We start from the raw sequence: 13,919 nt of genomic DNA on the forward strand, positions 1-13,919 counted from the left end.
ACAAAACATGACATGAAAGCATGCGGCCGATGTGAACACGCGGTCGTGCTACACAAAACACACGTGAACAGAGCGAACACGAAACCGCACGTTCACACGACAAGACAGAACGTTATGCACGAGAACGAGCGGAAGCTCATCCTGTGCGCTCACAATAGAAAACAAACACGAGGAGCATGAATGTCCGAATCCCGACATAAAACCGAAACCAAACGAGACAGATGTGCTGTGATCCAAACACCAATGCTCCGCACATGTAACAAAGGCAGCTGAGATCGGCGGAGGAAATGTGGGAATTAGGTTAAACTGTGAAATGTGTGATGAAAATTGGCTAGCAATTTCGCCAAGCAAATACCAAGAAATAGGTTACAGCAGTTTGTCTTTCGAGTACACAAAATCCGCGATGGGCCTGAGCTCGAAATCCGTGACAGCGGCTTTTTATTGTACAAAATCGCTGTCAATCAAAAGGAGATGCAGTCTTTCGACAGAACCCTCCAATGATCACGGAGAAGCCCAGCGTCCAGCCCCATAATCGCAGCATGCGATGAGACGTTAAACCGAGGTCCTCACTCTCTATGATCTTTAAAAATCCCAGGATGTCCTTCTGAAAGAGTAGGGATGTAACCCCGGTGTCCTGGCCAAATGTGCCCCTTGGCCTCTGTTCATCACGACCTCCTCATCATCCCCATATACTAATTGGCTTCATCACTGTCTCCTCTCCACCAGTAAGCTGGTGTGTAGTGGGCGTTCTGGCTCAATATGGCTGCCGTCGCATCATCCAGGTGGAGCTGCACATTGGTGGTGGTTGAGGAGATTTTCCCTTCCATGTAGAATACCCAGAAAAGCGCTATATAAATGTAACAAATTATTATTATTATTATTAATTAGAATCTTTAGAATTAAGTAGTAGGAAATTACTAGTCATCCAGTTTTTTATATCAACTATGCATTCCGTTAATTTTGTGACTTGGTAAGTTTCGTCAAGTAGTGAAGAAATATAGAGCTGAGTATCATCAGCATAACAGTGAAAACTAATGCCATGTTTCCTAATGATATCTCCTAAAGGTAGCATGTACAAAGTGAACATCAACGGTCCTTGTACTGAGCCTTGTGGTACGCCATACTGAACTTGTGATCGATAAGACATCTCTTCATTTACTGCTACAAACTGATAACGGTCAGATAAGTATGATTTAAACCATGCTAGTGCAATTCCACTAATGCCAACATAATTTTCGAGTCTATTTAAAAGAATGTTGTGGTCAATGGTGTCAAATGCAGCACTAAGATCGAGTAACACTGATAGAGAGATACAACCACGATCGGATGATAAGAGCAAATCATTTGTGACTCTAATGAGAGCTGTCTCAGTGCTATGATACGGTCTAAATCCTGACTGGAAATCCTTGCAGATACCATTTCTTTCTAAAAAGGAACATAGTTGTGAGGATACTGCCTTTTCTAATATATTTGATAGAAAAGGTAGATTCGAGATCGGCCTGTAATTGACTAATTCTGTAGGATAAAGTTGCGTTTTTTTAACAAGCGGTTTAATCATAGCTAGCTTAAAAGTTTTTGGTACGTATCCTAGTTACAAAGATGAATTAATGATGTTAAGAAGAGGATCTATGACTTCTGGAAGCATCTCTTTCATTAGTTTAGTTGGTATAGGGTCTAACATACATGTTGTCGATTTAGATGATTTAACGAGTTTATAAAATTCACCCTCTCCTATAGCAATGAATAGGGGTGTGACGATAACCGCATCACCGCAATATCGCGTTAATGAGATGCCTACCGCGGTGTGATGTCATCACTGCACTTTTTTTTTTTCTCTGCTGAATGTTATAGGAGTGCATATGGTGTGTGATATGAACTACAAACACATTAATCTTTGCTTATAATTTACTTTATTCCGCGAGTCCTATGTTCAAGGGCTGCTGGAGAAAAAAAAAAGCTTCCAGCGCAAGGGAGGGACAGTCCATTAAACATATGGGGGATTTATTTTTTGTGTGTGTCTGATTATTAATAATTAACTGCTAGGTTTCAGTACTTGTGATGTTTACAAATAATGTTCAATTATATACACACAAACGCAGGCATAAAAGACAAAAGCATAACGTAAACAGTTAGAGTTAGATTTTAATTGCAAGCAGCAAAACTTCTCTTATGTGGTATTGGCAATAACAGTTGACGGCGCTAGCCGAATGACATTATTCAAAAAATGGCCACGAATCTAGTGTCTAAGCCAAATACTGTGTCGCCTATTTGGGAACATTTTAGCTTTGAGGCAGGTGACAAGGGGCATTCGGTAAATTTGGACGAGCCAGTATGCCGTATTTGTCGAACAAAAGTATCCGCCTCGCGAGGAAATAACCGCCGGTTAACCGCCAAACCGCGAGATTTGTTGCTTCTTCACCGCGGTAAGAAAAAATCCGTCACAGCCGTAGCAATGAATGATTCAAATTTTTCGTCAGTGAGACTACACTGCACCGTCTGATGCGATACTGTAGTAGACGGTTGCATAGTTCTAATTTTCTCCCTGATATTATCAATTTTGTAAGTAAAAAAGTTCATAAAGTCATTACTGCTGCGCTGCTTGCAAACGTCTGGGCTTGAAGCTTTATTTTTCATTAGTTTAGCCTCTGTTTCAAATAAATACCTTGGGTTTTGTTGGAACCCAAACCCAAGGTTGGAAAATAAGCAGATCTAGCAGTTTTTAAGGCCTCTCTGTACACAATCGTGTTCTCTTTCCATGAAATGTAAAAGTCTGTAATCATATCATTAACAATAAGTGCTTGTCAAGTAAGGGATCGAATATTCAGAAACCCGAAGTTTTATCATTTGTTCATTTGTGTAATATCTGTTTTTTATTTGTTGAACATCAATTAAATTTTTACCCTTAGATGGGTTTTTGAAAGTTTTTTGTATGTCCTAATTCGGGGAACAGACACAGTCTCTAGGCCTATATGATATCTAGGTGAAAGAGTCTCTATGTGATGGGATTTATCTGACCTCAGTGTAGAGCTGCACAATTATGACAAAAATCATAATTGCCGATTATTCCCTTGAAATTGTAATTGCGATTATTAATTACGATTATTACAATTTACATTGAATATATATAGGCATATTATAATACATGTTTACACACAAATTGTTAACACACACACAAGTACTGTCCCCCTTTACTTAACATACACATCAATTGTATGACTCATATTAAAGACTAGAAAAACATTAGGACTATGCTAAAGAAATTAAATATAGCAGTCCCAAACTAGTTTTTGTTAATACAATGTTGATATGAGCCACCACAGTCATTTAAAAATATAAAAAATAACACAAAGTGAAAATAAAGTGGCATTTTTGGGTTATGGAAACGACAGTTTGCATGGTGAATACACAATATACTAACAAGAACTGTTAATGAAACAGCTCCTGGTGAATAGAATGAAAATCATACCTGCATGCAAATCCTTCTCAGCTAACACGTGATTTATTGGTATTTTACTTTTATATCGTGACATACTAATTTACATTGTAACAACGTTGCATGCTTGTAGTTTCTTTTGCACTTTATACAGTGAAGCGATACACAGCGTGCGCCGCCGCAGTTGCGCGTGCAATTGAAGAATGCTCGCTACGAGCACAGTACGCGACAGGACAGTAAAGTCCTTTTTCTGAGGTGAAAGTGTTTTTATTTCAGCGTACACTTACGTCACTGCCTGGTATGTCATATTGTGCTGGGTTTTCTGAAGTAGCCGTGATTCGCCTCTCATAACATATTTATGCTCTAAAAACACACGCAGAGTGGATATTCTTTTGTAATCGTGGCTTTGAATGATTACGTAACGTGGCATCCGTAATCGTAATCGCAATTAGAAATTCGATTAATTGTGCAGCCCTACCTCAGTGAAATGAGACAGCTAGCAGACGGTCGGTTTAGCCAGACTGTCTGCTTCCTGACCTGAGCCCTAGATTGTCATGTTTGAGTTGAGTTCATTACTGTAATGTTGTGTGCAAGGTAGTTTAACACCGTCTCGTCTCATGATGTTTTTCCGTCAGTGCTGTGTGTGTTCATGTGTTTCGGAGGAGGCTTTGGAGACTCTCTGAACAGAGGCTTGCTAGCCTCTCAGAAAATCGCCTACCCTACCTTAAAATTGTGATTTAAAATGTTTTTTGTTTTTTTACTGGGTGATCAGCCCCACCACAAACAAACTAATTATTAATAAATATTGTTTTCATTGTTTCAAAATTAGATAGTCTAATTCTAATAATCTTCTCCTTTGAAATCTTTATTTTCAAGGTCCTTATATGGTTCAATCACATAGAAATGGGGATCCCAATGCGACTCCATGTTCAAATTGTTGAATTTTACCCATTTTTAATGGTCAAAAACCAAATGTGGCTATCTTTTCAAACATTAATGAAATTATATTCTGCACTAAACTTATTTTTTGCCTCTAACTCAATCACAGGTGACTGAAATTGTACAATTTAGTAGCCATTTGCTAATTAAAGACATTTTTCAGTCGCCTAGCATGAAATTTGCTCGCATAATACGCGAGTGATTTACTCACATTGCCTTAACCATACATAACCAAGCAAGCTGATCTCTGCTATTATTCATGGCCCAAGATTTTTTTTTTATCTTGTGTGATTATGCAGCATTTTACACACAGGTTGGAACTGCCATCAAAGTTCAGTAATAGTGATAGTTTATGGGTATTTGGTACCTCACACTGTGCTGAAGAGTTCCTTAGTGATTCAGCGTATTACAGTGTAGTAACAACATCCTTTAACTGAGCAGCTCTCCACATCACACTCATTTGTTCTGTCTGCTGTTTCCCCAGACGTAAGTGTGCGAGGGCATCGTAATGGACCAGCTTCAGGGAGTGTGGAGAAGCGTCACCAACGGCCTGGGAACCAAGGAGTGTGTGTTTGAGAGCTCCTGTATGATCCAGTCTCCTCGGCGCCAGTCCTCAGACGAGCCCCAAACCAGCCGGACCATCCGAGTGTTCTTGCCCAACCAGCAGAGGACAGTGGTGAGAGCCATAGACCCGTGTTCATGAGAGAGGTCTCCAACAGCCACTTCAGGGCTTGTTTGATTGCTTTATGGAAAAAACGGCAATTGCGATTTTTTTAAGATCATACTCACCCCCTTCATTCTACTTTTGAATTGCTCCCATCAGGTGTAGTTTCAAAATTAATTTGGCCAGAAGAAACGTGTATTAAAAATTGTTTGTCCCAATGGCAGTGATTATCTTAAATCGTAAAATTTTCTAAAGGGATACAATAGAATGGCTGCCATTATAGCGTGTGTTTGTTTTTTTGGAATGATTGGAACAGTGTTTAATTGCTTAATTTAGTTAATTATGTGTTTGTGTTGTTAATGTGTGATGTGTTTTTAAGCGTTAATTTGAATCTCACCAGTGTCAAAGACGAATTTCCGCTCTGTAACAAACAGAAACCGACAAGTTCAACTCAACTCACAGACCGGCAGGAAATAGCATTTCAGTCATATTCAACAAATATTACAAAACACTGGGCTTCAGCCGGGGACAGGACTGGTGCTAAACACTCAGTAGTGCAGAAGAGTATGGTCTAAACTGGTGTGTGACTATAGATATTACAGTATTCTAAGTAATAAAGTTGCAAGAGATTGAAACAATTTCCTCAACAGTAATCTGCCTCAACTTAAATATTATTGTTGCCATGAATTTTGAAGACTATCAAATCCAGTGGCCAGCTCCTGCTTTTCTTACATAAAATGCCAGTATAATTTTCCAAAGGCATGTGTTCATGGCTGGTGGTGTGTGTGCAGGTGAGTGTGGCATGTGTTCATGGCTGGTGGTGTGTGTGCAGGTGAGTGTGGCATGTGTTCATGGCTGGTGGTGTGTGTGCAGGTGAGTGTGGCATCTGTTCATGACTGGGTGTGTGTGTGCAGGTGAGTGTGGCATGTGTTCATGGCTGGGTGTGTGTGCAGGTGAGTGTGGCATGTGTTCATGACTGGGTGTGTGTGCAGGTGAGTGTGGCATGTGTTCATGGCTGGGTGTGTGTGCAGGTGAGTGTGGCATGTGTTCATGGCTGGTGGTGTGTGTGCAGGTGAGTGTGGCATCTGTTCATGGCTGGTGGTGTGTGTGCAGGTGAGTGTGGCATGTGTTCATGGCTGGTGGTGTGTGTGCAGGTGAGTGTGGCATGTGTTCATGGCTGGTGGTGTGTGTGCAGGTGAGTGTGGCATGTGTTCATGGCTGGGTGTGTGTGCAGGTGAGTGTGGCATGTGTTCATGGCTGGGTGTGTGTGCAGGTGAGTGTGGCATCTGTTCATGACTGGGTGTGTGTGTGCAGGTGAGTGTGGCATGTGTTCATGGCTGGTGGTGTGTGTGTAGGTGAGTGTGGCATGTGTTCATGACTGGGTGTGTGTGTGCAGGTGAGTGTGGCATGTGTTCATGGCTGGGTGTGTGTGCAGATGAGTGTGGCATGTGTTCATGACTGGGTGTGTGTGTGCAGGTGAGTGTGGCATGTGTTCTTGGCTGGTGGTGTGTGTGCAGGTGAGTGTGGCATGTGTTCATGGCTGGGTGTGTTTTAGTGCAGGTGAGTGTGGCATGTGTTCATGACTGGGTGTGTGTGTGTGCAGGTGAGTGTGGCATGTGTTCATGACTGGGTGTGTGTGTGCAGGTGAGTGTGGCATGTGTTCATGACTGGGTGTGTGTGTGCAGGTGAGTGTGGCATGTGTTCATGGCTGGGTGTGTGTGCAGGTGAGTGTGGCATGTGTTCATGGCTGGGTGTGTGTTAGTGCAGGTGAGTGTGGCATGTGTTCATGACTGGGTGTGTGTGTGTGCAGGTGAGTGTGGCATGTGTTCATGACTGGGTGTGTGTGTGCAGGTGAGTGTGGCATGTGTTCATGGCTGGGTGTGTTTTAGTGCAGGTGAGTGTGGCATGTGTTCATGACTGGGTGTGTGTGTGTGCAGGTGAGTGTGGCATGTGTTCATGACTGGGTGTGTGTGTGCAGGTGAGTGTGGCATGTGTTCATGGCTGGGTGTGTGTGCAGGTGAGTGTGGCATGTGTTCATGGCTGGTGGTGTGTTAGTGCAGGTGAGTGTGGCATGTGTTCATGGCTGGGTGTGTGTTAGTGCAGGTGAGTGTGGCATGTGTTCATGGCTGGTGGTGTGTGTGCAGGTGAGTGTGGCATGTGTTCATGGCTGGGTGTGTGTGCAGGTGAGTGTGGCATGTGTTCATGGCTGGGTGTGTTTTAGTGCAGGTGAGTGTGGCATGTGTTCATGACTGGGTGTGTGTGTTAGTGCAGGTGAGTGTGGCATGTGTTCATGGCTGGTGGTGTGTGTGCAGGTGAGTGTGACGTGTTCATGGCTGGGTGTGTGTGCAGGTGAGTGTGGCATGTGTTCATGGCTGGGTGTGTGTGCAGGTGAGTGTGGCATGTGTTCATGGCTGGGTGTGTGTGCAGGTGAGTGTGGCATGTGTTCATGGCTGGGTGTGTGTTAGTGCAGGTGAGTGTGGCATGTGTTCATGGCTGGTGGTGTGTGTGCAGGTGAGTGTGACGTGTTCATGGCTGGGTGTGTGTGCAGGTGAGTGTGCGAGCCGGCGTGACGCTGCACAGCTGCTTGATCAAGGCGTTGAAGGTTCGAGGGCTGCAGCCGGAGTGCTGCGCTGTCTTCAGTCTCCATCCCGGACACAGGAGGTCAGTGCACACTCGCCGCAGACCTCAGGTCCAGGCTGGCCAGCTGGTAGCGATGTGGCCAGAAATATTATCCATATTGATATTATCCACATGATTTTCACCATTAATGGGGAAGGAAATGCTCTCCACATATTTGTTAGACATTGAGAATGAATATAAACAGAGTAGCTACCATTTAATTTAGGATTCTGTGTTTAATGATTGAATCATCCTTCCCTCGCGTTCTGTAACAAATCCTTCCCTTGCGGGTCAAAATGACCCAAAGCCCTAAAAAATTATACTTAATATGTTGTTTTGTCCAAAAAGTTTATTTCATTTTGATAATATTTTTTCTATTTTTTTAATGCAAGTTTTTTGTTATTTTATTTACCTTTAAATTACTAGATTTGATCAGTAAATAATAAATAAATATTAATTTAGTAATTTAAGTACAGTGTCTTTGCCGCCCTCTTGTGAAAAAAAATAGTATTACATGATATTTCATGATTCTTGCCACTAGATGGCCTTATAGCTCTATATGGAGCAAATGAGCTGTTCCTCTGGGTCCTAATTTTTTGTTAAAGTTTTAGAATTTTTAGTTTGAATTTTTAGGTTTTTCTATGTGTACTGAATCATTCCTTGCATTCCAGTCTGTCACGATGCTGTGTGAGGCAAGTTCAAAAGAGTTCACGAAGGCAAGCAAATCCTAATAATAGCAGTTTATTCCAGAAGACGAAGGGAACAGGCACACATACGGGTGATACAAACAATACCGGACAACAGACAGAGCACAAGCAGGAGCTAAATACACAGAGATAATTAACAAATGACTAACAGCTGTGATGAAGGTGATTGGTGTCCATGGTGACTGATCAGTGGCAGGAAACACAGTGACAGGGAAACACATGTGAGGAGTGAAACTGTGACATAATGCCCCTCTCGGTAGGCACGAACTCGCGTCGTAACAGAAGAATAAAGGTAGGGATGGAGGGTCTAGAAGGTGGGCGAGGCCGCAGGCAAGGAGCCAGGAGATGCCCAAGGGATGGTCAAGGGTAGGCAAAGGAAGCTGGAGGAGGTTCGGGCGGAGGACGGATGTCAGGGAGGAGACAGAACTGAAGGGTCCAGGGTGGTGCAGATTCTGGCTAGAGCCAGGGAAGGGCCTTGGGGAGGGGCGTGATTGAAGGTGCCCAGGCCACAGCCAGAGTGGTGCCCCATGGCGGCGTCGACGGAGGGAGGAGCCATGGAGGAATAGTGACGAGGGCCGCCATGGGGGTGACCGGAGGTGACGACGGCGAGGATGGAGCCCACCGCCCAGTCAATGAGCCGAGGTAGTGGAGAGATGGTGAAGATCCTGGTGACCGCGACGGAGCCATGGCGACGACCTCCCGAGAGTGAGGTGGGGATCCGGAGGTCTGAGGGCGAGTTTGAGCGACCGAGGGTGGAGGTGGAGCCTGAGGTAGGGCGGAGCAAGCCGTAGCAGAAGGGGCGGAGAACCAGAGAGCAGTGGACGGTTCGCAAGTCCGCAGCAGAGGTGAAGGGATTGTCTGACCTCGGTGTAGCGACATGCCGAGGGAGTCCGGCGAGACCGAGTAGTCGATGGTACACGCCGAGGTCGAGGGTGGAAGGAGCGCAGTTTCGGGAGCCACGCGACAGGTCGAGGCAGAGCGTAGCGTACCGAGGCTGCAGGCGAAGTTTCTGGCTCTTCAGGAGAAGATGGCTCCCGACAGGTCCGATGAGGTACCCCACTATTGAGAGGCAGAAGTGTTAACGAGGGACTGAAGGGTGACAGAGATGTCGGGGTGGTACAGATGGGTGGAGACTGGGGAAGAGACTGAAGTCCAATGCAGAAACCAAAAAAATATATAGTGTTCGGGAAACCTTGGAGAGGTGGTGGGAGAGGGAGTTTGGGCGGGGCTAACGAGACAGGCAGATGAATGACAGGATCGGGATTGACAGGTTCGGGCAACAGAACAGGGGCTAGACAAAACTCCTCTCCAAACTCAAAATCAAAAGGAGTACCAGCCATAGTTTGGTCCGGTACTCTGTCACGATGCTGGGAGAGGCAAGTTCAAAAGAGTTCACGAAGGCAAGCAAATCCAAATAATAGCAGTTTATTCCAGAAGACGAAGGGAACACGCACACATACGGGTGATACAAACAATACCGGACAACAGACAGAGCACAAGCAGGAACTAAATACAAAGAGATAATTTACAAATGACTAACAGCTGTGATGAAGGTGATTGATTTCCATGGTGACTGATCAGTGGCGGGAAACACAGACAGGGAAACAAATGTGAGGGGTGAAACTGTGACACAGTCATTCCTATTGGGGTCAAATTGACCCCTGCGAGGGAAGGATTTGTTCAAGTGCGACAAAAGTCGTGGGGTCTTGGACCCCTCCGATGAACACTCAAATTAATATTTTTAATTTTCTGGGTTATATTAAAATATTTTTTGGGTCAAGATGACCCGAGGGAAGGATGAGGGTTTATAAATGTAAATAAACTTTAACAGTTTAATCAAGCTTTTAAAATTTAATCAAATGAAAATATAACCATTAATATACAACAAAACATTGCATTTTTATGTTTGTCAAATAAAATGCTGCAAAATAGAACTGTAAAAATTTAAAACATGGATGAAAAAATATCTTGTATGATATTTCTTAGAAATAATAATATTATTATTATAGCTGCAAGCAGCAATTATCGGGCCCAAGCCCAAAAAGGACCAACGGGACATGCAAGCATGGCAGTGAGCTTCAGAAAAACTGCTACAATGAGGTGGCAGAGATATCACAAATCCAATCACTTGCAATATTATTAACTTGCTTATCACTTTTGAACAATCGGTGGCGCTGTTACCAAATTAATATAGTGTGGTCAGTGTGAGGTGTCAATATGCCAAAGTTTTGCCAATTTCAGCCTCAAAATCAGCTTGGCATCATTGATGTGTTATTCGAGGACGGCTTGATCTATTGAAAAGCTTTTGATAACCTTTTCCTGGCATGGTCTGAAGATGATCTGGGCAAATTTTGGTGTGAATCGGACCAACGGCCTAGGAGTTCGAAAAAGTATGTTTTCAAAGAAAATAAAGATGGCGGACAGCAAATTCAAGCAAATATGGCATGATTGGTATAATTGCTGTCGGTATTACTCAAGAAATCGATCAAGATCAGTTTAATTAAAATAGGCAAAATTAATCAAACATTATTAGCATTTTTTGAAATGTATAAAATTTTACCAGAAGGTGGCGCTGTTCTAGAACCTGAGTACCTTCAAGGCATAGTCCTGATAACACATACAGAGTTTCGCAATGATACGCTAAGGCATTTGTAAAATAAAGCATTTTACAGCTAAATACTGTATTGTAGTTAGTGCTCATTTCATGTTTTGTTTAATTATAGCTCTAACAATTGGCGCAATCCCACCACTTTTTAATGTGTCCTCAAAGTGCGCTCATACATGTGCGTCAAATTCTGTGAAAATATCTAATTTCGGCCAATATTTATCATATCTGCCTCAAATTTCCAAGTATGGTTTTTCATTGCCACGGCCAGTGCTTGTGTGTCTGTGTTTGAATGAAAAGTGTGTGTACACATGACAGGAATAGCTTGACATGTACCAGCAACTATTCCTTATTTAAAGGTTTTCATTTGGTGGGATATTGATATAGGATCTGTTGTTGTCAAGTAACTTTTGTTCATAATGTGTCTGCTTTACATTGGTGTTGTCCCTCATAACTGGTGAGCGTGTGTTTACAGCAAGAAGTGTCGTATGGACTGGAGCACAGACTCGACCTCGCTCATCGGGGAGGAGCTTCTAGTGGAGGTTTTAGACCATGTCCCCTTAACCACACACAACTTTGTGAGTGCTATACAGGCCTTTTCTGCACACCGGAAGAATTCTGTTCATAGTTCAAATAAAAACTATTATTTCTTTTTTTAGGTTAGGAAAACGTTTCTGAAATTGGCTTTCTGCGACATATGCCAGAAGTTCCTGTTAAACGGTTTCCGGTGCCAAACGTGTGGCTACAAGTTTCATGAGCACTGCAGCACAAGAGTGCCCACGATGTGTGTAGACTGGACTAACATCCGACAACTGCTGTGAGTGTCGCTTTACTCCTTATCAGCCTTTTAAAAAACACCCAACAACTTAAAATTAGGGGTCACAGTCGATTAAAAAGTATCTGATTGTTTACATGATATGCTGATTTATTGATCAATTGAACTGTGAATATTCACATCATTATTTGCTGAGAAAGATTATACACGACATCATTGTATAAGCTTAGTGGCTGTTTATACAGAAATTCCCCATTCAGTCTGAGTGGTTTTTCAATTGTTCTCATTTTCCATATGAGTCGAATTATTTCTCAATGAACGACGCTTGACTGCTATGCGTTTGACAGATTGTTTCCCACTCCGGGTGAAAGTGGGACGCCGTCTCTGCCTACACTCACATCTCGGAGGATGAGGGAATCCCTCACACGAAACAGGTGATCATCATTCACATTACATGAGGCAAAGCAGATTCAAAGCAGTCAAAAGCAGTTCATATATTTCATCTAATTCCTTTTGCTCAGAAAAAAACTATATAATAAACATTACCCTTTCTAATCCTTCACATACTTCTAGAGTTGTCAAAAAGTACCAACTTCGGTACCAGTCGGTTCTGAAATTTTAAAAATGTGAACACAATGGCCAATCAGAGGTGTTTACGAATCCGTCAACAGCGCTCTCAGCGTCACAATTTTAAAGTTTCAGTACCGACCTGTTACCAAAGTCGGAACGTTTGGACTCTACATACTTCAATAATAATTTGTGTTTTGTTGAGAGGTATGCTATTACTTCTCTTGGCAATCACATTTACCTTTTTGCCTGGTGGATAGTAAAATAAAAAAAATAAAATGCAAAATATACATGTATTAAAAAAGAGACCCAAGCAATATATGGTGGTCTCTTTTGACTTGGCCCGTCCAGCTAACACTCAAAACACATGGACCGGTGAGTTTAGCTTGGGTAGACGCCACTAAAGTTTTCTTCAGGAAAATCTAGGAATCTAGTTTGGGTTTTATGCAAGCTCTTTAAATAACATTTGTGGATTCTTGGAGCTATGACATACAGTGTGTTGTTGGTAAGGCCATCTTGCTTTATGAAATTTGAGTAATAAATTTGAATAAAACTTGCTATTTGTCTTCAAGTTCCCCCATCCCCTAGTTTCAGTGATGTTCTTGTTTCTAGATACTGCAAGGGTCCTTTTTAGCAGAAGCTTGTCTGTGTATGTGCAGTTTATTGGTGTATCCATTAGACACTCAAACCCTCCTGTGTTCAGTTACTCCAGCCCTTCAGCTCTGACACCGAGACTGCGCTCCACCTCCACACCCAACGTCAACATGCTCAGCACAACCCTGCCCGTACACACCAGTCAGATCCAGGTACACACACCTCACACACTGTTTTCCACGTCTCTTCAGCTCTACTTCCCTCTGTGTGTGTGACAGTTGGCAAACTCTCAAGCTCCTAAAATGATTGATTGGATTTGGTGTTCTCCTCTCTCTTTCACTCCACCGTTTCTTCCGTTTTCTCTTCTCTGTCATGTTGTTGTGCTGTGAGTAGCTAGACACGTCCCCTAGCTCCAGGTGCCAACAGCAGTCTTGTCTGAAGAGAAGAGTAGGTATTGTTCTCCTCCTCAGTGTCTAACGCTGCCAGGCATAAGGTAGTGCTTGACTGACAGCTTTCTCACACTCCCCAGGGCCTTTTCTCACCTGGCTTGTTTTCTCTATTGGTTCGGTTCGTTAAGACACATATAAACACGGCAATCGCGCTCGAATCCGCACAGAAACAATCGCTCAGAGATGGGCTGAACGAGGTGGTCTCGGTCTGACTGAAACTCAACTCAGTTTCGGTTCGGTTCGGTTGAGGTGAGAAACAGGGTTCGTACGAGGTGCGTAAAATGCTTGAATTTGACTTTTGGAAATTGAAGTCCTGGAAAATCCTTGAAAACAGCCATATTTATGAAAGTTGCTTGAAAAAACGCTTGGATTATTGAAAGACAATATATGTGAAATTAGTGTTTAATTTTATAGATAAAACGAACTTTTCACACAAAATTAACTCTGCAGACCATCTGATATAGATATAGAGCCATTTCGCATGGCTATGAGTGTGATATTGCTCATAAATATATTGCTCACAAGTATATGATACAGCTTTCATTCTTCAGGTCAATCATATGTTAA

General features: G+C 42.8%; 1 protein-coding gene across 6 annotated transcripts in view; it reads left to right on the forward strand.

The window, feature by feature from the left end:
• Nucleotides 1-13,919, forward strand: part of LOC143733368 (RAF proto-oncogene serine/threonine-protein kinase-like) — a 78,852-nt gene that overhangs the window by 13,834 nt on the left and 51,099 nt on the right. For 2 of the 6 annotated variants that reach the window (XM_077225069.1, XM_077225070.1), the window contains exons 2-7: nucleotides 4,857-5,048; nucleotides 7,585-7,697; nucleotides 11,443-11,545; nucleotides 11,627-11,784; nucleotides 12,090-12,176; nucleotides 13,013-13,115. In XM_077225069.1, coding sequence (XP_077081184.1) covers nucleotides 4,881-5,048; nucleotides 7,585-7,697; nucleotides 11,443-11,545; nucleotides 11,627-11,784; nucleotides 12,090-12,176; nucleotides 13,013-13,115 — 732 coding nt within the window. In that variant the 5' untranslated portion in view covers nucleotides 4,857-4,880. Of the gene's footprint in view, nucleotides 1-4,856; nucleotides 5,049-7,307; nucleotides 7,464-7,506; nucleotides 7,698-11,442; nucleotides 11,546-11,626; nucleotides 11,785-12,089; nucleotides 12,177-13,012; nucleotides 13,116-13,296; nucleotides 13,351-13,919 lie in introns of those variants that run through there. The other 4 variants (XM_077225074.1, XM_077225071.1, XM_077225072.1 and 1 more) reach the window with 4 other exon arrangements.

This window comes from Siphateles boraxobius, unplaced genomic scaffold, assembly GCF_051911475.1.
Source record: "Siphateles boraxobius isolate OS27281-9 unplaced genomic scaffold, OSU_SipBor_1 99, whole genome shotgun sequence".
Lineage (NCBI taxonomy): Eukaryota > Metazoa > Chordata > Actinopteri > Cypriniformes > Leuciscidae > Siphateles > Siphateles boraxobius.